This window comes from Pterocles gutturalis, unplaced genomic scaffold (assembly GCF_000699245.1).
Source record: "Pterocles gutturalis isolate BGI_N339 unplaced genomic scaffold, ASM69924v1 scaffold23366, whole genome shotgun sequence".
NCBI lineage: Eukaryota > Metazoa > Chordata > Aves > Pterocliformes > Pteroclidae > Pterocles > Pterocles gutturalis.
In genome coordinates this window covers 17063-40482 of record NW_010098449.1, presented here as the reverse complement: position 1 = coordinate 40482, position 23420 = coordinate 17063, and the positions used below count along the sequence as shown (strand labels likewise).

Genomic DNA, 23420 nt, shown 5'->3' with positions numbered 1-23420 from the left:
ATTATTAATTTAATAAGTTTATTGTTTGTTTCATACTGTGATTGGATTGAATTAAATGTATTTATAATCGGACAAATTTATGTGATATTTCTTAGTGGAATATTTTTCTTTCAATCTAATGACTAGATATTCCAGCATCTTTAGTTTAATAGACTTTCTCTGTAACAAATATTATAGAAAGTAATATTTTAATAGAATTGTGATTGTACAGCAACATCAACCTTCTACAAATAAATGTAACAGATCCAGGGACTAAATCTGATGGTTTTGGATTGCATTCAGAAGATGTTGAACCATCTTAGACAGTATGTAATTATGGCTAGTGTGTTTTGATAGAATGGTATACCTATGTAAAAATGTAAATGAATATGTTTAAATTACGACAGAGTTCTTACACAAAAGGGGGATTCTCCAGTGTATCTTCTGTGGTGTTTTGTTTGCTATTCATTGTTTGAAGATTTTAAAGATTCATTAGTATTACTTTTTCTTCAAGCACATTTTTTGCCATTTATGCTTTTTGTACTGGGTAAGGATAATTAAACTACTCTGGTGTATTAAATATTCTCACTATGTAACTTTCTCACACTAGTGCTATGTTATTGCATTTTTTTGTCTATCAATGCAGGATAGGTTATATTCCTTAAGTATTTTAAATCTATTTTTCTTTCTGAACAAATTGTAAATACATTTTATAAAGTGTATTTGCATCTATTGGTCACAAAGTGTTACACAAATATCTTTATTTTCAGATAATTCTAGAATGTTCCAGTCACAGTGAGTATAACATCTATTTATTATTTACAGGACCCCGTTACACTATACAAATAGGTGAAAAAATGATAGATTATAATGAAGAGTTCCGTCTTTTTCTGTCGACAAGGAACCCAAATCCCTTCATTCCACCTGATGCTTCTTCTATTGTTACAGAAGTAAATTTTACCACAACAGGAGGTGGCTTAAGAGGACAGGTAGGCATGTAGAATAAAAACAAGATGTGTGTAGCAGACATTCATAGCTACACCCAGCTTCTGGAAGAAACCCTATGGTGCAGTTTGCATTAATGGTCACAGAGGTGATTTCTAGCACAGAAATAAAAATTAGCACTGAAACTAAATTCAAATTTTTAAATATTGTTTTTATGCATTTTGGAACCAAGCAGGGAGTCCAATAGAGAAAATGGACACTGTCTCATTGACTTCACTTGCAACAGATCAGTTGCTAAGCTTCTGTTTTCCCTTCAAGATGAGATTATAGTAATGTGGAAACATTTCTGTTATTACTCTCCAGTGTCTAGAGAGTAATGCTAACATCAAGATACTGTGTGTACAGGAAAAACATAATGGAACAAAAAAGCTGTGTATTTTACTTCCTCCAAAATACTAGTCGCTTTTGAGTTTTTTTTCTATAACGTTTAGGAAGCAAAATGTAGTATACAGATGGAAGAACGAAAAAAAAGAAAATAGATAAATTAAAGGAAGAAAAAACCCTCTATTTGGTATGAAACAAGTCTTTCCAAACTAATAGGGGACTTAGAAAGGGATGTAAATAAGATATTGATAAGTAAGATATTATTCACAATGTGAAGCATGGATAACTGTATGGATTTCCTCCCTCCCCTGGAGATAGGAAATCAACATCATACAGTGTAACCAAGTGAATTGACCCCCTTGTTAAGTAGAAATACAGAAAAAAAACCAACCTGTTTTTTTTTTTTTTTGTTTTCCTTCTTTGTTGACAGGAGCGGGGTTTGTCTCTTGGTAAACTTGCTGGAAATAGATTCGCTGCCATTCTTTCCAGATTGTGCTTTCTATCACCTACTTCTTTTGTGTCTGATAACAGTTATACACTAATGAAGTCTGCCAGTCATTTAAACACAGATGTGATTCAGCTTGAGGTGCAGAGGTTTAGGTCTCAGCATAAAAGGGTGTGAATCTGTGTCCTTATTAAAATGATCCAGTGGCTTTTGAGATGCACTTGAGTATCTCACTTGGCTTGCAACTGCTGTTGTACACAAGGGCATGGTTCACAGTAATTCCTGACTTATACTTGCCACTGTAGAATGTCCTGGATGTCTACATATATTTAAAGCTGTTGGATGTCTGGTGCAACTGAGTAAACTCTCAGATGTCTGCTTTCAAAGATATCGACTATATATTGCTACATGATTGATGAGTATATATTATGCGATATAATTAATGTGAAATATTGTGAAATATTAGAGTGCTTTTTTTATCCTGTTGAATAATCTTCTTTCTTTTTAGCTTTTGGCTTTAACAATTCAGCATGAAAAGCCTGATTTGGAAGAGCAGAAGACAAAACTGTTACGACAAGAAGAAGATAAGAAAATGCAGTTAGCTAAGCTTGAGGAATCTCTTTTAGAGGTAAAATAAATTTACTTCTTTTATATCTCTTAAATCAGTAAGATGGTGTTCATATTATTATGTCTTTGAATGAAGATGGTGAAGGTGTTGGCATAATGAGCCCTCAGAATTTTTTATTTGATCTGCAAGAGATCTGCACCAAAAACTGTCCAGGTATTAACTCCAAGGTTGGTTTCAACTTTGGCATTCTTGATAGCACTGAAATCAGAATACTCTTTGACCATGTAGAAAGAAGCTTAAAGCTCAGTAGAAACCGAGGTGTGACATGGACTTTGTCAACAAATAAATTGGTGTTGGAGGTGATCTAGCTAAATTCGTTAATCCCAAAGCAATTATGTTAGCATTCTATCTGAGGTACTGTACTGGTTTTCTTCTGAAAGCCTTGGAATAAAGACATATATACTGTGGCTATCTCATAGCTCACACTATGATTCCTCAGAGCAATATCAAATTCCTTGAAAACACTGATGATGTTGTCCTAGACTCTTTTCAACTAGAGAACTAAGTGCATTCTACTATTCTAACTGGTACATCTCTGCCTCCAAGTATCCTGAAATGCTGTCCTACAGGTGGTCGTTCAGAACTGACTTAACTGACAAGAAGCCAATTTTGTGTTGTTGTCTGACTAAAAAATTGTATTGAAGTGTATTTACTGAAGGTTAGTAAAAAACCTTAAATAATAGTGAATCATTCAAGCTTTTCCCACTTCTTACAAGAAAGGAAATTGTGTGGCTCCAGCGAGACCTTAGAGCACCTTCCAGTACTGAAAGGGGGTTACAGGAGAGATGGGGAGGCACTCTTTATCAGGGAGTGTAGTGATAGGACAACGGGTAATGGTTTTAAGCTGAAAGACTGTAGATTGAGATGAGATATTAGGAAGAAATTTTTTTCTGTTAGGGTGGTGAGGCACTGGAAGAGGTTGCCCAGGGAAGTTGTGGATGCCCCATCCCTGGAGGTGTTCAAGGCCAGGCTGAATGAGGCTTTGAGCAACCCGGTGTAGTGGAGGGTGTCCCTGCCCATGGCAGGGGGGTTGGAACTCCATCTTTGAGGTCCCTTCCAAACTTAACCTTTCTATGATACTATGAACTCGGGGAAAATGTGGGGTAATCTCAAGGATTTTGAAGGGATGTCTGCTTACAAAACTGAAATTTTTGTAGTTGTGATATTCATCTCAGTTGGAAATGAGAACTAAATTTTATAAGGGGATATTGGAATGTTTTTGAAGGAAAATGAATTTATGAATGATTGGGTACAGGAAGTCGTTACAAGTAGCTAGTTTCAGGTCAAATTGGTACTTAAATAGCAGAAAAAACCACCTAATTTGTATTTACTGTGGGGATATTAGTGCGTAAGACTCTGATGGTAGAAATCATTCTCAAAAGCTTGCTGACGACTTAAGTTTCAGAACCTGGTAATCTGTTTATTTGGCGATTTGTTTTGTTTTGTTTTGTTTTGTTTTGTTTTTTTCCATGCTTCTTTAAAACAACATCACAGTTTTTGGAGTAACCGTCTGCTTTGTAGTACTCGTGATGCCTTCAATGATTCAGAAATATGTACAGGTCAGAAAGAAGGACAGCTTCCAAAATGGTTATTTTACCTGAAGCCAGAACACAGGGGTTTTTTAATTTAACACAGATGACTTTTTTTACAGACGCTTGCAACATCACAAGGCAATATACTAGAAAATAAGGATCTGATTGAATCTCTGAATCAGACTAAAGCAAGTAGTGCACTCATCCAAGAATCACTTGTTGAGTCTCACAGACTTCAGAGTTTCCTTGATAAGGTAAGAGGGTATTTCTAATCTTTTATTGCTAGTTTTTTTCCTGCTAAAGCTAGTCATCTTCGATACAAAGAGGATATATACATCCACAGGAGTATGAGATCAGTAACATACTAAATTAATTTTTTGGAATAAAAGATATTTGGGATATGCAAGTACAGAAGGTATTTTCAGTAATTAAATTTCTTTGTTTTAGACGTGGTAAATAGCTACACAATTTAAAGTCTGCCAGTTAGAATTAAAGGAATTTTCCCCAAAGACTTATTGGCAAGTAGTGGGTTTTGACTTTATTTTTGCCATCTGCTGTTGCAAACAGTATGGCTCATATGGATGTTCTTACCTAGTATATCCCTTGCTGTTGCAAAAATTCAGAATATTGGTGATGCTATTCATCTGGCATGCTGTTTTTGTAACACATTCCAGAGTTTACCTCTCTGTTGTTATTTGTTTAGTTTAAAATTTTCAGTTGAAATTTGGCATGTGTTCTGTGGTTGGAAGAGGCCTTGGTGCCCTAGGGATTAATTTCCAAAATATTCTTTATAATTTAAATAATTTCTTGCTAAAAATGCTTTCTTCCAAGTTTGAAATCTAAAGACGGTTTTGAAGTCTTGAGTGCATGTCTCTCAATTTGAAGAATCGGAAAGGATTCAGTTTTCTGCAGCAGTGGGAGTCATCTGAATTTTTTTTTTTGATGGGATGAATGAATGTTTATGCAATAACCGGTAGATGGCAGTAATGTACTTTTTTCATATATGTGTGGGCTTTTTTTTTTTTATCCACAGGAGAGGGACGCCTATCTCCCTTTAGCTGAGAGTGCTAGCAAGATGTATTTTATTATCTCTGACTTGTCCAAAATTAATAATATGTACCGTTTTAGTTTGGCGGCTTTCCTGCGGCTTTTCCAAAAAGCTCTGCAAAGCGAGCAGGTATTTTCTCTTTTCCTGAAGCTGTTAATGCTGCAGAAGAATCAATTTGCTTTAATCCTTAGAATTTCTTAGTTGCTCTGGACATTTTTAGAAAATAATGGATGATAACTGATGATGAAATATATAATAAGTAGTGATGCTGAACTATTGTGCTTTTGATATTTAGAATACATGCACATGGAATTTTTAATGATCTTACATTAGATGTAAATCATAAAATTATTGTGCCATCTGAAAACAAATAACTCTTATTTGTTATTTCCGGCTTGCACTTTGTCTAAGGTGAATTTGGAAAACCAAGATTGATTATAACTTTAGTGAAGGCTTTATTTAAATAAATTAATGATCTAATCTGCAAATAAGGCTAATTCTATCAACAAGGGGTAAAATAAGAAAAGAGTTATATTTCTACATGATTCAGTTATCTGAAGGAAGATCAAAACTTTATCTACTTATATGCAATTTGTAAGCATGCATGCAGCCTGTCTCATTGCAAATGTAATTTTTACTTTTCTGTGTTCTAATGCCAGTATATTGTTCTTATTGAAGCACAGAATTATGGATTTATCCCTTGTCACCTCACTCTTTAGATCTAAAAACCCACACTGAGTAACGATGCATTTTCTTTTCATTCAGCATCTCCAAAATTCATCTTATTTCTCCTTGTTTCCACTTTAAAAAGGTATTCACCAGCCTTTCATCATGTTGCTTTTGAATTCCCCTTTATTCTGGCATCTGTGCTTACAACTTTCCTTCAGCTCCAGTCTTTACCAGGAGTGTGATAAAGGCTGGAGGCTATGTGAACTTGCCCTCTTAAAAGTGTTTTACCTATTACTTCTCTTCCACAACATGAGCTTCTAACTTCTTGTTCTTACTTTCACATTCTTTCATAATTCCTTTTCTTCCTTACTAGTATGTTACCTATTTAAAGCTCAACTTCTGTTTCTGCCTTTTTTGCTTTCTTCCTTTTTTTTTTTCCTCTCTATCCAGTTCTTAATTCTTTTCAAGCTATCTTTTAGACATGGAAAAGGTATTAGTCAAATCAGCTTGTAAATCCAAATTGATGAGTTGAGATAAACTCATCTCCTCAGATTCTAGTGTGGTAGAAAGGAACTTGTTTCTGTTAAGTCTCATACGACCTGTTACCTCTCTCACCTTTTTTTTTTTTTGTTTGTTTTCTTTTCTTTTTTTTTTCCTCTTTCTTCTTTTATCCTATCTTTCTTTCACTTTTCTCCTGTTATAATTAGTCTTTTAGTCTGTAAGCTTTGGAGGACAGGTTATATTTACTATTCTCTACAATTAATTCTCTACAATGAATTCTCTACAGTTCTCCTCAGTTGAGCAAAATTTGTCTGGAATTTTACTAACTACACTGAATGTCAACAAACCCATTTAATAACATTAAATATAGTAATTCAACACACAAGCAAATTTTACTAAGTGAAAACTATGAGATTTCAAGGATATTAATGTCAGGAGATGAAACTGTTATCTCATTCTCTATGTATTTACCTTATATATAATGTTGTATAATGTTCACAGTCAAAATATTCAAGGCCAAAATATTGATTCTTAATGCTTTAGCATGAACTGCTCATTTTATCATCTCCTCATTGATAGCTGCAGCTGAATTCCAGAATATCTTTTTAGAACTAGTAAGTGTCAAATAGAGTCCAGATTATTTGTGTCGTTCTGCTGAAATTTACAGAGTACATAAAAAGATTTTTACTTCCATGTGAATATTTGAAATCCAAACTTTCTTTTTAGGATTCAAGTAATACTGAGGAAAGAATCAAGTCGCTTATTGGCTCCTTGAAACATACAGTATATGAATATGTTTGTCGTTGTTTGTTTAAGGTAAGATTCTATTTCTTCTGGCTTTTATACAGTGCACTGGTTTTGAAAATGTTCTTTCAGCAACCAACAGTTGATCTACTTTAAATAAATACAAAAACAGTATTGTGTCAGTGCATATTTAATACATGCAAAAATTACACTTGCAATATTTAACATGCGAAATGAGGAGGACTAAAAATTAGGATACAACAGCATTAAGATTGCTTATGTGCGTTTCTCCACAGAGCAGTTTTCTAATGGACAAGGCTATTCTCAGTCTAGTCCTATTTCTGCTTTACCTCTGCTCCTCATCTCTGCCTTATTCTGGCTTCATAGCCAGTCTCAGGCTTTGCAATCTTCTGAGCATTCTTAGTCTGTTCGCTCTTATTTCTAGGATTCCTGCGTATGAGAGTTTGACCTAGCTGTCATTATAAAGTTTTGTGTGATTACTTGTTATTTTTTTTTAAATAAAGGAAACTGAAAAAAATTTATAATATTATCCTTTTTCTTTTCACATCCTCCTGCGAATCTCTACCTGCTAGCTTGTTTGTTGCTGCATTCCTCCATATAATGTTCTTAATGTATTTCTTGTTTGCTCTGTATTTGAATAAGGTGGCTTTTCTCTGCTTGCTTTCTTGGTGAAAACCTAGGATAGATATGCCTTTCATGTTCTATTTCAATTTTTACTTTCACATGGAATAGTCGTAGTAGGAGGGGTTTGTCTCATAGTACTAGGGTGAAGAATGCATAGTAGGTCTGCATAGATGATTTGAGTAGTAGTAAAAATCATGCAAGTCTGGAGTTTGATCCGTGAGAATCGAGAGATCTTGGAAAATTTTATAACACCTCCTCGCCTCTCCTCCCAGCCTAGCAACACTATATTGAGGAGGCAGAGGTAGCCTAGAGGTAGGTTATTTCTAAACATTTTGATTTGTCAAAGTCCAAGTGGATTCTCATGAAATATTCTCATGGTAATTTAATGTCTGTGTTTGAAGTCATGAGTATGCAAAGCCTTCCAATAAGTCATCACATCTTTTGCATATGGAAAGGCAGCTTTTTTTAGATATCAGAAAAGATTGAACATTGGGGAGGCACTCTTTATCAGGAAGTGCAGTGATAGGATGAGGGGTAACGGTTTTAAGCTGAAAAAAGGTAGATTTAGATTAGATATTAGGAAGAAATTTTTTTCTGTGAGAGTGGTGAGGCACTGAAACAGGTTGCCCATAGAAGCTGTGGATGCCCCATCCCTGGAGGTGTTCAAGGCCAGGCTGAATGAGGCTTTGAGCAACCTGGTCTAGTGGGAGGTGTCCCTGCCCATGGCAGGGGGGTTGGAACTCAATCTTTGAGGTCCCTTCCAACCCAAACCATTCTATGATTCTATTGTCTGTAAAATACATCTTCCAGATTACAGACAGACTTTGAAAATTGGATGGCTTAATCTAGGTTTCTGGGTGTTCCTGATTTTTCTGAGTACCAACTTCCAGTTTTTCACGTTGACTTCATTACATAGACGTGCTTTCCAGCACAACTTTCATAAAACACATCTATAAAAGTTTCTGCATATGGACATAGGAATTCCAGTTTTAACAAGCCAGTATTCTCTTAAAAAGTATTGTTTTGAATGTTTGCATGGTTTATTCCATTGCTCTAGGAAGTCCCCATTCCTAGTTTATTGCTCCAGTGCTCAGACACTGTTTGAAATTCAAGTGATGCAATAGACCTCAGAAAAAAGTCGGTTGTTTTTTTAAATTGTTTCAAAATTTTGTTGTAAGAAGATTTCAAGTATTTCCTATGCACAGTTTGAAAAATAATGGATTGTATTTAATATGTTTGCTTTATTACAAGTACCTGTTTTTTCTTCTTCACCTGAATTCAGATGTACTCTAGATACAGGGTTCAGGTTAGTGTTTGTCTCTAAGTTGCAGAGGTGTGTAGCAATTTTGAATTAGGATATGTGTCATTAAGTCAATGCTATGGAATTAGAGGTAATTTATTAATGATATTTTATTACTTATAAAAAAAAGCAGAAATGTGACTTTTCATGAACATATAAATACATTTTTTACTGCTTTTATTTCAGGCTGATCAGCTAATGTTTGCTCTACATTTTGTACGAGGAATGCACCCTGAACTTTTTCAAGAGAATGTAAGTGCTAGAGGAGAAAACCCCCAAATGGTTTACTTAATATGAAGACTAAATAAGGAGATAAAAAGGTTTTGCCAGTAAGTGTAGGACTCAGGATTTTAGATTTATATGCTACTATTTTTCCATGGAAGTTACATTTGGATGTCATATGTACGTATTAGGTTCAAAGTGAAGACTGCCATGAGAAAGGTAGGTAAACAGTTGCCTTTTAAATAGGGATTTGAAAAAGATGTTTATGGGGGGTTCTTATAGTTTTTTTGCAGGCACTGTATCAGTGTTTCCTGCCATCATATGGCTAGACATTTCTCCATCCTTTCAGTTGAACATGGATATTCCTTATAAAGATAAGTGATGGATGCACATCTGTTTCACTGTGACCAAGGGTTGCTTGCGCATTGTGCCTTGGTATTGAAATGCAGAAAATTAGTTCAAGACCTCAGGAGAAATTAAGTGGAAGTCTGATTCTGTAACCTGCAGTTGAAGACACTTAAAGTGAGGAGTCTTCCTGAAAGGTGAAGTAACGAAGTAATCTTTTTCATTTCAGCCATTATCTAAGCAATCCCTGGACCACTGATCATTAATGTTCTCGTTTGCAACGGTGTCTTCAAGAGTGCACTGTGCAGAAAGTGTTGTCCCTGTGTGTTGTTTTCTGGCCATACAAGTATTGGATTCTTTGCACCGTAGTGGCCTGTCTTTGGGAGGAATGATGAAGCGATTCTGGAATGGTTTATATTTTTGATACTGTAGTGGCATGCAGTTGATATAGGTTCAAACCACATTTAATCAAAATGGCTGTGCATTCAGTTTTCAGGCAAATGCTGCATTATTAGCATATTCACAAAAAATTGCGAGATGTCAGGTGGCATTTTTGACAGTGGTCTGAATGAGGCCTAATCTGAAAATTACTAATTATGGGGAATACTAGAGGCTACTCTGTTCCCCACAAAATTGCAACAGAGCTCAAACACTGCTAACTGTTATTTCCATAAGGCAGCACACATCTCAGTAATAGCATGTTCATTTCTTTGGATGTTAAATAATGCACTTCCTCAACACAGAGGTTCATAGTGAATTTACATGTTTCTGGTAAAATCATACATTTAGTGGTGATTGAATGGGTAACTAAAATGTAAACACCTGTTAAAATTCATCTGAGGAGGTTATCCTAGACTGTCTTTGTAGGAAATAGTTAAAAACCAGACCTGTCAATGAAGCAATTAGTTTAATCATAAATGAATTTTGTAAAATGGGTCAGGTGGTTTACCGCTAAAATTGCTTACTTCTGTCCATTGCCCTTACAGGCAGACTAGGCTAGCTGGCTGAGATGCAGATGCCAAAGTTATACTTGTCTGTAGTGCAGTGAAATTAATCTGCCTGTAGTAGAACAATGTACACAACTGACTCAATACAATTGCTTAAACGTGGCTGATAAGCATGAGTCAAGACACATTTAATTATCTAAAATACCTACATGGAATGGAGAGACAAAGCTATGGCTTTCTGTACTAGAAGCTGGAGACCAGGAGGAGTATCAAATGGTAGTAAATGCCAGTTTGCTAGAGGAGAGTCCATTATAGGGTAGAAGGTAAAAATCAGATAATACACTTGAAGGGAGAAATGGAATTTGATTATATGAAGGATGTTAGTTTAAGGGACAAGGTTTAAGAAAGGTTGGTTGAAACTTTTTGATGTTATGAATGCAATGTTGTTTCATTGCAGACATATGGATTGAACAAGTGAAATCCCAGTCTTTCAGCAGTGCGGCTACCTGATAAAAATAACTCAAATTATTTGTTGGTAAAGGCATACCCTGACTGCTCTTCATTATTAGAACTTCCCTAATTCATCTTTATTGTTTCTTTTCAATGTCTGAAAATATCTTCCTTTATCTCTCTAGCCCTTGACTTTATCAAGTCATGAAGGCAGCAACTTGCAAATCATTTTCTGACTAAATTCAAGCTTGGCTGCCTGGGCTTCTTAAGTACTTATAAGTGCTGCTTTATGTGTTGGTTGCTATTGTTTAGCATGCATTTCCATCAGCTATTAGAGCTCTTAACCAGCTTCATTTAGGTTACATATAATGCACATTCCTGCAGTATTTGTGTATTCAAGAATTGGAACAGGCAAATAATATCAATAATTTTTTACTTGTCTGAAAGGTAGAAGCTATTTTAATTAAATTGTTAAGAAAAGTGTGCCTGAGGAAAGTATTTGTTGAAGAAAATGAAGCTGAAGTGGTTATTCTTTTAGAGTTATTGCTTTTAAAGCTTTTAATGTGATGAGGCTAGAAGTTGCTTATTATGTTGCTAGAGAATTTAGTGTTCTAAGTCTCTGTCCCAAAAGAGTTCAACCTTCTGTACTTATGAATTTTTTGCATAGTAATGAGAAATTTATTTTACAACTTCAACATGATACTGTGGAATGCTTTGGCTCTTGGAAAAGACGTTTTCTTTCTGAATCAATATGTATAGATTTTTCTTGGGTAGTGTTACGTATCTCTACATATTATGCTTCTTCTTTTCTTGATAAAATATTACACAGTTTATAGTTTTAAAACTGGGGAGCCTTCATGTATTTTTCTGTGCATTAGCATTTTCTTTGTAATTAGGAGAGGAGCATCAGTTTGTAATTGAAAGAGAGTTGTTTCAAGAGTCAACTAGATTGATGGGTGCAAAAAGCTGTGCTGTGGTCTGTATATCAGAGTAGTACTGGTTGATTGACTTTTTCATTTGGAATGTTACTATTGTCTTTAACAAAAAAAAACTTTATAAAAGAGTTATAGACACTGATTATGTAAAATTGAAATACTTATGGAGATTTTTTAGTATATTGCTTACCACCTCCAAATACGGGATTATGTAATTTCTAGTGTGTTTTTAAATACTTATCTAATCTGTTTTAAAATGATTAAGAGCTGTGTCCCTGCATACCAATGCCAAGTTCTAAAAGATTTAATCATACATAAATTCAACGTATATTTTCCTTTCTTAGTGCAACCGAATTGCATTCATAATACCCATCTATTACATTAAGTATTACCCCTGTTCTAATAACTGCATCCTTTGATCCTATACCATGAAACACTACTGAAACATGGATTCTGTAGTTGCCTGTTCTATGTGGGCTGCTGATGCCCTATCAGGCAGTATGTGTGTCCTTGCCAGCTACGTATGTTACTTCTTGCTACTTTATAGTTGGGCAGTATGGGTGGGAGCTGTAGGAGCTGCGAAAGGACAGGGTTTCTCTTTTTGTTTCTTTTTCTTAGAAAGCACTGCAGTCCCTTAGCTTGGATTCTGTGAAAGGAATTATGCACTGGTAATATTAGCTAGCTTTTTAAAATGTCTTATAACTTTTTCAGAATCTAGGCTTTGTTTATCTTCCTGTTTTGCCTACGTGCTACTACATGTTAATCTTTTTTCTTAATGATGTCTTGTGACTTGTCTGAGTTGTTCATTTATTCCCCCTAGGAATGGGAGACTTTTACAGGTGTGATCATTGGAGATACCATAAGAAAATCAGTAAGCTACATTTATTTGTGTATTTTGAAAAAAGAAACATTTTCTTAAATCCTGAAAAGTTAAAGTTGTATTCTTACTATATTGGTTAATTAATTGTATTTATACATTAAAGGAACAAACAACTTCTCACATATAATATAAAAACTTTTTGAACTTTTTGAACATGACAGCTCATTTTCTAATTTACATAACTTTTTGTCTTTGTTGCTTTTTTTTCTTTTTCTGTTACCAGGTTTACAATTTGTTTTTTTCAGTGGTACATTTGAGAAGGTTTTAAGCCCTCTTCTGTAACTAAAATCAGTGTTTCTGAATACCTCTTTCTCCCGATATCATATAGGAGTTGTACTTTTTGTATGGATTGATGGAATTGTCCACACACTTTGCTGACTTTGACATGTGTTTTCACCATCCTCAGAGTTCTACATCTGGAGATGTATTTATATATCTTCCCAGGTGACAGAGCTAGATTAAGAAGCTTCTGTTGCCTGCCTGACCAATTATGCTTTAGTTTACTAAGTGCCCCTCAATTCTGTTGAATCTGTATACTTTCAAAATAACCTTCCAGTAGAAAAGGGTAGAGAAAAGCTAGACTTTCTGTAGTCTTATCCATTATGACCCTTCTTTGAACAAACTATTTTGACAAAGGTTTTGAAAGATGTTTTTAGGAAACATGAGACTAGTCAGAAATCATGAGCTCAGTCTTTGCTTCCTCTTTTGCTAATCTCTTCTCCTTCGTTCAGGCTAGCTCATTTCCATCAGGCTTAACTGCAGTTTTCATCATTCACAATTACTTTTATCCTTTGACCTTGTTTAGACTTGTCAGGGTATCTTGTACATCCAGTGTTACAAGACAGTGACCAGTATGAGTACCTTGTTTTTAGAATATCCATGACATCAGCTGGGCTCGCATGCGTGTTGGCAGAAGTGGAAAGTCACTTGATTCACAATGTATTACTCGGGTTTTGTTGCTTAGCATCTGGTTTCTAAAAAGATCCTTAGATTCACAGTTTTTGTAGCTGTTAGATGACTACAGATTTTGCATTTCAGTGTGAATATAGAAGTCCTTCTTCAACTCTATGGAGTCTTTATAATTCAATTAAGTGTCAGTGAACTTGGTGATTGTGAAGTATTTCCTTGCTGTAGGTCATTTCAAGCTGTGTGAGATCTGATTGTATAATGGAATTTAACACGAGTCCTACCTCTACTCCACCTAACAGACACAATCTGTATATTTTGGAAAAATTGCGGACATATGTGATTCAGCCCAAATTGTAATTGTAATGTATATTGCAGACCCATCTCGAGTTTATTCCTACAATTGCTTCCAAGTTTCCTACTTTTGTTCTTTCTCAGACTTCACAAGTCATGGCTGAGATATCCTTTCACAAGAAAGCTTTCTTTTTTTCTGCTGAGCATTTAAGGTTTCTCTTGAAGTTGGTCAGTGTTGACAAATCCAAGTACATTTCCATACGGACACTGTCAGACTGGTTAATGGGTACTGTAAGATTTTTTAATAAAAAGTAATACAGAGAATACAGAGCTTAAGCTATGTTATTCATCCTTTAGAATTTCCTCCATCTCCAAGGAGTTGAAAAATAGAGCTGTGTCCAAACTTTATCAGTGCAGAGATGTCCAGAAGTTATGCTTTGCCTAGTGAATTACCTGAGTTGCCCTTTGTGTGAAGAACCATCTTCTTCATGACTGCAAATATGTGCAATTGAGCTATTTTTTGAAGTCAGTTACTCACAGTCCATATGCACATAGCCAGTCATGGGAGTCCCTTGTTTTTAATGGAAAAGTACTTAAAGTTGAGTGTGTCATACGGAGACTCTAAATGATAAAATATTTTCAGGCTCAAGTGGTTAAGCAAATGTTAATGTGAACAGTGTATCTCAAATTTAAATCATTGTTAGCTTTTGGTTTTTTATGCCATTTATGAACTTGGCAAAAGACCACAAAAAGGTTCCTGTTGTGAAAGCTATTTTTATTAAAAACATGGATTTCACAATCTTATTATTGAATATGGTGTTTCCACAAGTTTGTGTAACTTATGTGTGTGACATAACTTGCTTCAATAAGGATTCACAAAGAAGTGTTCGTGACCAGATTCCCTCTTGGATAGAACAGGACCGAGCCTGGGCAGTAGCATCTTTGAAGGTATACATCATGTGGTGGGTTGAATTTAACTCAAAAGGCCTTTGGTTTTAACAAATAGTAATTTGGAATTGAATACTCAAATATGTGTTTGTCAGATAGAAATATTTTGTTATTTTAAACTGTTTATACTATCTTCCAGAAACCATGGCTTAATATATAACCACTTGAAAAAAATAACGTTTTTTTTTTATGTATCATCTCATTTTTCTGAGCCTTTTCATGTCCATCTCTACCCCATCTAACAATGAATGTCAGTGCATGTGAATGAATCTGTCATGTTACTGAGATTGGAAAATACTGTAAGCCTACCCAAGGTACTACAATTTCTGTAGATAGAAAAATGTACAAAGGAAATATTCAAAAAAATAAGTTGCAGGTTTCTCTTATTTAATGACTTTCACAAGCTACTTCATATTGTATTGAAATACATAAACTGTTAATTTGGAAAATAGTTTTCTATTTATCAGATTTCCATGCACATCTTTAAAGGTATTTCAGTTTGTTATTGCTCAGATCAAGTAATTTCAAACTAAAACAGGAAAAACTTTCTTGCTTTGATTCATCCTGCAACAGTCAGTATTGCAGTCCTCTGATCCTGAAGGGAACTAAATGAAAATACTAGTCTTTCAAAATCTGTCATAGGCTTTTCTCCTTCTGCATGTAGCTCAGCAGCAAGAAGGAAAACCTTGACTGGTCTTAGGGAAGGACTTTTGCTGCTAACTCCAGAGTTCGTTATTTTTCATTTCTCTTTACCAGGAATCAGGAACAATTGCAATAATGGTGTTAAAAGCATGATTGTTAGGGGTTTAAAAAAACAGCCAACCAAACAGGAAGTGAGTAACTGGCTGAATCAGTAGCATATACTGATAGAAAAAGATCCTGGTCATGATTAAAGGAAAGGACTACAATTGTGTAGAGTCCAAAGTTTAAAACCAAAAATACAGACTGAGCATTTCCAGGGAATAGGTAAACAAATGGTTAATTTTAAAACCTACCCTTTTCTTCTTTAACTCCAAGGATAAAATTGAATTATGTGATATGCACAGACATTTACCTGTCATAGTGGTATTTGGAAATTAATTAAAATATACAATGTCCAAATAGCTATTCTTCTTTATGGTTAAATAGACATTATTTGTTTTGTAGATTTCTCTCCCAGGTCTCTATCAGACACTTTGCTTTGAAGATGAAGGTTTGTGGCACGCTTTTTCTCAGAGCTCTGTGTGTGAACAAGACTTTCCATCTACTATTGTAAAAAGAATTTCCTTGTTTCAGCAGGTAATATTTTCATATTAAATTATTTAAAAATAATGATGAGTTCAGCACTGAAAGTAAGTTTTGTATCTTGGTAATTTAGGCTTCAGGTGTGGTAGAATTATAAGCAGTGACAGTACTTACTATTGTCTTACAGCTTAACTAGTTTATTTAGTCTAAGTATTTTTTTTTCTATAATACATATTTAGTTCTCTCTTATCTGAGTCTTTTTTGTGTTGGTGTATTGGTAGCAACTGAGCACACCCTGTAAGGTAACAAGCTCTCTATTCATATTCACTGAATTAATTTTATTAATAGGTATTACAATTTTTTCATTGTTGCTTTGTTAGTGTAGAATTTGTCAGTTGTTGAGCATCATTGATTTGGTACATCATTAAATGTGCAATCTCACACATCTGACTGAAAACCACAAAACATAGTAGCAGCCATGCTTTTTAGAATAGTAGTCATGAAATATTTCTCTTTCTGAAAGCTTGCTCATTAAAGAACTCACCAAGTATGTTGGAGAGGTAAGTTCCTTCCTCCACCCAGGGATCAGGGATTCTTCTCCTTTGGAAGAGAACAATGTCATCCCTCCTGTGTCTATGGAAGAAAGGATGTTGTTACTTTCAAATGATGATGTGACTTTTTCATTTGAAGTCACTTCATATAGTATGAAGGCCCGTCCAAAGAAGGGATGGGGTATAAGACCATGTGGTTTCATGCTGGTTGGCTCTCTATTTGGAGTTTTTGTGGAGGAGAATTTCTAGAATAGCACGCATAGAATTTAGAAGCAAACCATTTTGGAAGGGAATTTTCTGAGTCATGTCTGATTTGATGAAATGCAGAAGAGCAATTCTTATGTGTGCAGTGTGTCATCATAAAAATATGCATTTATAGGAAAATAAGTCTGGAATGATCAGCATATTATGTATCTAGATTCTTGCACAGAAAGTATTAAGAATGTTTTCTGTTGATGAGATATACTGAAACTACCTGGTTAGGTTTATATGCCACTGATAAATTAGTTTCTTTTGAACTATATGTTGAACTTAAAAATGGTGCAGTAGCACTTAGTGTAATCTCAAGCTTAAAACGTCATATTTTCTTAAAAATTTGATTAAGTTAAATTTGTCCTCTAAAACTAACACGGATATTCCAGACTTGGGAACTGGAATGTGATGGTAGGTTTAGAATTGTGGTTTACAGGTCTGCCAGTAAGTGGGTAGGAGAAGAGGTGGTGATTTTAACAAATCATTTCTACTGAAGTTGCATTAGTTGACTGTACTGAATGTTTGCAGGAAGTTAACTGAAAAAGTCGTAGCTGGTGGGGAAACTGCTAATTTATGTCTGAATTGATAGCTGTTCATATTCTGTAGTCTTTTGAAGAACAGTAAAAGCATTTGCAGAACTAGGAGGTTTGAAATCCAGAATGTCTCAGAAAAAGAAGTTAGATGTGAAATTCCAAAGGTGTGCTTAAACAAAGGAAATTATTTCAAAAATTATGATTTTCCTGTATTAAGGCACTGAAATCAGAAACATTAGTATTCCAGTTAGGAAGTTACTGCCTAAATACAAGTATAGAATTTAGATGACCAATATAAAGCTGTTTCCTTTCTGTCATTCTAGCTACACACATAGCTACCTTTTTTCTAAAACACGTAGAAAAAGTTTCAGCTTACAAATAGATATTAGATGTAGATCCATCTTCTGATTCTATTAATAGGACAAGCTACTTACAAAAGAAAAATTGCGTTAGATTATTTTGGAAAGGAATGATCAGATATTCAGAGAAGATAACTTTGTTCTAAAGAGAAGTTTAAAGAATTCAGCCTTATTATAAGAGTCTTGCATTTTAAATTGTCACAATATACTTTTATAAACTCATCTCCCCTGAGTATATTTTATTTTAAGGTACTTGCAGTCCAGGCTGTCCGACCAGACAGGCTACAGAGTGCCATGGCTCTTTTTGCATGTAAAACCCTAGGTAAGTCAATTTTTCACCAAGGTGTTTCCCCACAACAATTAGATAATTTTTGTCCTTTGTTTCTCTTTTATTTTATAGTTCTTATGGAATCCCTAAGTTTTAGGATTTGAAAATCTGCTGCAAATGGATTTTGTTCTTGTATCATTAAAAATTGCTTTTAAAATGGTTTGGTTTATGCTGCATAGTGATTTAAAATATAAAAAAAGATCTGTCAGATTCTTTTAATGAATTCCTGAACACTGGAGTAATTAAGGAGGATAGCTGCTTTTCTGTGGGTTTTACACTGCAGCATTTTCCTTAAGATACAAATTTACAAAAAAAAGATCTCATTTAATGTAATTTGCTATCTAAAAAACATTAGGTTTGAGATTTTGTAAACTGGATCTCAAAAGATTGTTTCGTAGTTTCAGTCATTTTTGTCAGTTTCTTGGACTGTGATACTGTCTGTCTAGGAATACACATGATTTAGAGTGATTCAATACTGTGATTGTCTGTTTATTCTAGTCTGTCTGTTTTCTCTCTGAGGTTTGTTGTATCCAAAGTTTGGTATTTATATTCCAAATAATGTTGCAATACAGCACAGCAAAACCTTTCTTCAGTTTTTATCAGTTAATGGCAATACACATGTGGAAGATTAATTATGTATGTCTCATTGGGGTGGACGTAGTTTTAAAAGCCACTCTCTGCGTTACATAGGGACAAGGCAGAATTTGTTGTTTTTAATGTATAGTGTCAGGACAGAAGTGGGATTAACAGAAAGGAAAGGATCTAGATTGTAAAAATCTTAAATGTAAGTGGCAAAGGCTGTTTTTAGTGTGGTAGAAAATGCATCTGGAAGATTGTCTCATAGGCTGACAAGGTAGTATGGCTGGACTTACATTTCCAGTACTTGTGAAGTTATGCAATTAGAATGATTTTGAGATGGGTGATTTTGCACGATAATGCAATCGATGAGTTAGTTACATATAAAAAGGACAACTGTGGTAATTTTAAGTTCCTGACATGTGTGCCACTTCTTATTAGTACAACATTAGATACAAGTTTAGGTCTCTAATTCTTACATTTTTAATGACGTTTGTATGGGAGTTTATCTTACTCCCTCTTTATGCTCTGTCTGTGGACGTTGTTTGTTGGTCAAAATGGGTTCCATGTCTGCCACCAGGGCTGATATTTTCAGGAGTAAGGTTATCCTGTTCTGTCAAACGTTATTAGTAGATTGAGAGGGTACTTTCATCATGATTCTGTTTTACCATAGATGACTTAATTCCCTGTAATGGGAGCACCTCCCCTATGAGGACAGGCTGAAAGAGTTGGGGTTGTTCAGCCTGGAGAAGAGAAGGCTCCGAGGAGACTTAGTAGCAGCCTTCCAGTACTTGAAGGGGGCCTACAGGAGAGATGGGGAGGCACTCTTTATCAGGGAGTGTAGGGAGAGGACAAGGGGTAACGGGTGTAAGCTGAAAGAGGGTAGATTTAGAGTAGACATTAGGAAGAAATTTTTCACTGTGAGGGTGGTGAGACACTGGCACAGGTTGCCCAGAGAAGCTGTGGATGCCCCATCCCTGGAGGTGTTCAAGGCCAGGCTGGATGAGGCTTTGAGCAACCTGGTCTAGTGGAGGGTGTCTCTGCCCATGGCAGGGGGGGTGGAACTAGATGATCTTTAAGGTCCTTTCCAACCCAAACCATTCTATGATTCTATGGTTCTATGATTTGTCAAGCTGGAAGACCAGGCACTGTTATGATGCTTGTCTTTTTCTTATCAATATAGGGTGCCTTCTAGCTGCCTATTTTTTTCTCATTGTAGGACCTGTTTTATGGTCTCAGTGGGACAGAACTTTGACAGCTAGGTGACCTCTAAAATGGTTAATAAAACACCCCATCCTGTGTAGTCACTTTATTTCCATAATAATTCTAATTCTAATTATAGGAATTAAAGATTTATCTCCATTGCCTCTGAATTTGAAACGTCTGTATAAAGAGACGCTGGAGATTGAGCCCATCTTGATAATTATTTCTCCTGGTGCTGATCCTTCTCAAGAGTTGCAGGAACTTGCCAGTGTTGAAAGAGATACCGATTGCTACCATCAGGTCAGTCTTAGATAAGCATACTGATTAAAAACCACAATGTGTAAAATTTTACAGTAGTAATATCTGTTTTACCTTATTTTTTTTAAGGAAGTTAGTATGTAAAAGCATAGTTTGGTGTCTGTGTGTTTGTTGGTCCCACCTATCTTTCCGCTAACTTCTGATCCTTGGCAAAATGGGCTGAAGAGAGACAGAGTTACTGATCCTCACAGAAGCAGAATCCACACGAGAGGCATTCCTCCAACGTGGAGAAGGGAAAAATGAGAAGATAGATGGAAGAGAACAAAAGAGACGGAGAATTGTTATACATGGCTGAAACATTCTATTTTTTAGTGTGGAGTAATCGAAATATGAACAAAACCCACTGAAAACTAGACTTTATAATTTCCTCTGCTTATGGGACTTGCATATTTCTTTCTTCAACAGAAAACATAAGTCAATTGTTCAGTGTTTCTGAATACTTTGATATTCTGTGAAATTCTGTAAAATATTTTGAGAAATTTTACAAGTAAATGTTAATCAATTGATTGTTGATGGAAGTTCCTGAACAGAACTCTCATATTTCAAGTCTTTTTAAAAAAGTGTTTAGGATCGACCATGCAGGAGAGCCCTCAGATTTCAGGAATAGACATACAACACTGCCATTATTTACCCAGCCAATATAACAGTTGTTTTTTGTCGTGGTATACAACTTGTTCCCAGTTTTGGATTCAATGCGAAACTGAACTGAATGAAGAGAATTCACTTTGAGCAGACTTTAATCTGAATTGTACTGTTAAGAAATCACTTTATATTTTCTGTGTCTGTTTCAAACATTTTGAAAATGAGAACAAGGAGTGGCATCAGCTGGCCCCTCAGCACTATTGGATGCATCCCATCTCTCTGTCTGTACTGTGGGTATTGCTTCACTCCAGCTTGTAGGTTTGGGAGACCTGGGAAGCCTGAGAACAAGCATCAGCAGTGAAACCTCAGACTAAAAGGGCATTGAATACCTCAACTTTTTCCGTGTGCCTTGTCACTACATGCCCTGCCTCACCGAGCAATGGGCTCACAACTCTCCTTGGCTTTCCTTGGATGTCAGGAACCTTACAGAATTCAGGAAATGCAGATTCCTGCCCTGGGAAAGAAGGTTTCCAGGTGCAGTCTCCATCCTTGGAGGTTCCCAAGAGTCCACTGGACAAAGCCCTTGACTCCTGGTCTGATCTTTCATAGTTGGGCCTACTTTGAGCAGGAGAATGGACTAGAGACCCTCCAGGATCCATTCCAACTCAAATTATTCTATGATGCAAGTGGTTTCCTAACATTCCTAATACACAGTGCCAATATGCTTTACACCTTTCTGTAAAACATTATTTCCTTCTGTCATTTGAAATATTCAGAGGAGGGGAGTTGTTATCTAGCTGATCACTGGTTAGCATAGAAATGGAAAATGTCAAGTAACGTGCACTGATGTAATGAATTTTTTCCCATCGAATTGTAAAGATGCAGATCCTACTACCATATTTCTTATTCTGCTACATGGCTTTTTGTGTTTCTCTAAATATCCTTTACATGTTGGACTTTTAAAATGTAGCATGGTATGGAATTCAGTTAAGCAGCGGTACTCAAAGCTGAATGATCTGAAAGCTGTCCTACTAATGAGAATGTTTTGTTATTATTTTTTCCTGCACTTTCTTATTTGAGTAGAACATAGAAGATCAGATTTTTCTTTTCTGTTGAATCATTTCTCATATGGGATAAAGAATAGACCACTAAATTTGTGTGGTGTACTACCATATTGTCTGGTGACGTTCAGTTTTCTTCTTTTGGCTCTTTTAAATTATTCCCAGGTATTATACTCAGTTTTATTTAGGCGGAGGATATCTCTGTATCATCGTATAAAGACCCCAAGTTTCTTTGAATCAGTTCAGTTTTAGGATAAAAAGACAGGATGCATTTCCTCTTAAAGGATATTTGATGAAGTCATAATAATCACAGTAGTTCTGTTTTGCTATAGCAGAAATGCCAAGACAAGACTTTTCAGACTGGCTAAGACCCACTGTCTTTTCAGCTTGTTTGGTTCAGGGCTTTTTGTTATGTAAAGCTTACAGTTAGATTCTAAGGAAGAACTAAGGTGAATGTATTCTACAGATAGTCTAACATCAATTATTGCAGTAATTGTGCCACAGAACAATTCCTTTCTTTATTTTCAATTTTCTGTAATTTATCAGAAAATTCAGTTTTGGATATTTGAATTTCCATTTGAAGATTCAAATTAATTTTAGCAGCAATGTGGTTCTATAAATACTGAAGAAAAGACTGTTTGTTAAGCTATTTGTATTTCCCAGTTGGAAAGAGATCAACCTTAGTTTTTCACTCATCTTAATATGAAATTGAGTGTTTCTCTTCAAAGGAAGTGCTCCTAACTTACAGTCAAAAGAAAATTTGTTCTCATTCATCTCTTGATTTTATTGTGTCAGCAGTTCTGCAGTAATAAGAGTTTTGTCACTGATATTTAAATTACATTTTCAGTTCCTAGGGAATAGCATCAGTGTCACCAAGTGATGTATGTTTTTTTCTGTAAAAAGGCTAGGTAATGTTGTTTGTTTAGAAACTTCAGTTCGTTTGCAAAGAAAAAACTGTTTTCCTTAGTATTTTCCCTACTTTAGTAGCCTATCACATTAGAGAAAATTCTGGTTATCTTTAGCACACCTTTTTTACATATACATTCTAATTTGAAAACACAATTTTGTATTTAGCTGTTAAATGACGTATAAGAAATAACTGAGGCAACTGTGTTTCTCATTTCAGATTGCAATGGGCCAAGGCCAAGCTGACTTGGCTATTCAAACTTTAAAAGAATGTGCACGCAACGGAGAATGGCTGTGTTTAAAGAACCTGCATCTTGTTACATCTTGGCTACCTGTATTGGAAAAGGTGAGGGTAACTAGAGAAGAATGTGTTGGAAACCAGAAGAAATTAGTATGCAACATTTCTGAAGCATTTCAGGCATTTCCATGGTGATGTTTAAAATTCCAACAATTTAAAAATAAACCTTTGCAGTTTTCTTAATCATGACTTTTCCAGATTCTAATGATTTGCTGTAAAGTGTGCTACATGCGCATGAGCTTGAAGTCTGTCTTCTGTCTAGCAATGACTATGTGGCATGCATGTGCCTTTAACATTCTTATAATCCATTTTGAAAAAATGGAAAGGCAAAGTAAGATAATAGTGATGTGTGTCATCTAGTCTGACAGTGAACAGTAAGGAAGTATTTGTAAACCTTCTACTAATTATAAAATTTCAGATCTTGTGAGTATTAGAATATGGATATGTATCAGAAGTTTCTTATTCTTTCCACAAGAGCATAA

General features: G+C 35.3%; 1 protein-coding gene across 1 annotated transcript in view; it reads left to right on the top strand.

Moving 5' to 3' along the window:
- Nucleotides 1-804: 804 nt before the first annotated feature.
- Nucleotides 805-23420, top strand: part of LOC104461436 (cytoplasmic dynein 2 heavy chain 1-like) — a gene marked incomplete at both ends in the record, with an annotated part of 31735 nt that continues 9119 nt past the window's right edge. Inside the window, 12 exons of the mRNA XM_010073049.1 lie at nt 805-968; nt 2262-2381; nt 4033-4167; nt 4947-5090; nt 6858-6947; nt 9007-9072; nt 12540-12590; nt 14670-14747; nt 15894-16025; nt 17916-17988; nt 19913-20073; nt 22861-22986. Coding sequence (XP_010071351.1) covers nt 805-968; nt 2262-2381; nt 4033-4167; nt 4947-5090; nt 6858-6947; nt 9007-9072; nt 12540-12590; nt 14670-14747; nt 15894-16025; nt 17916-17988; nt 19913-20073; nt 22861-22986 — 1340 coding nt within the window. The remainder of the gene's footprint in view (nt 969-2261; nt 2382-4032; nt 4168-4946; nt 5091-6857; nt 6948-9006; nt 9073-12539; nt 12591-14669; nt 14748-15893; nt 16026-17915; nt 17989-19912; nt 20074-22860; nt 22987-23420) is intronic.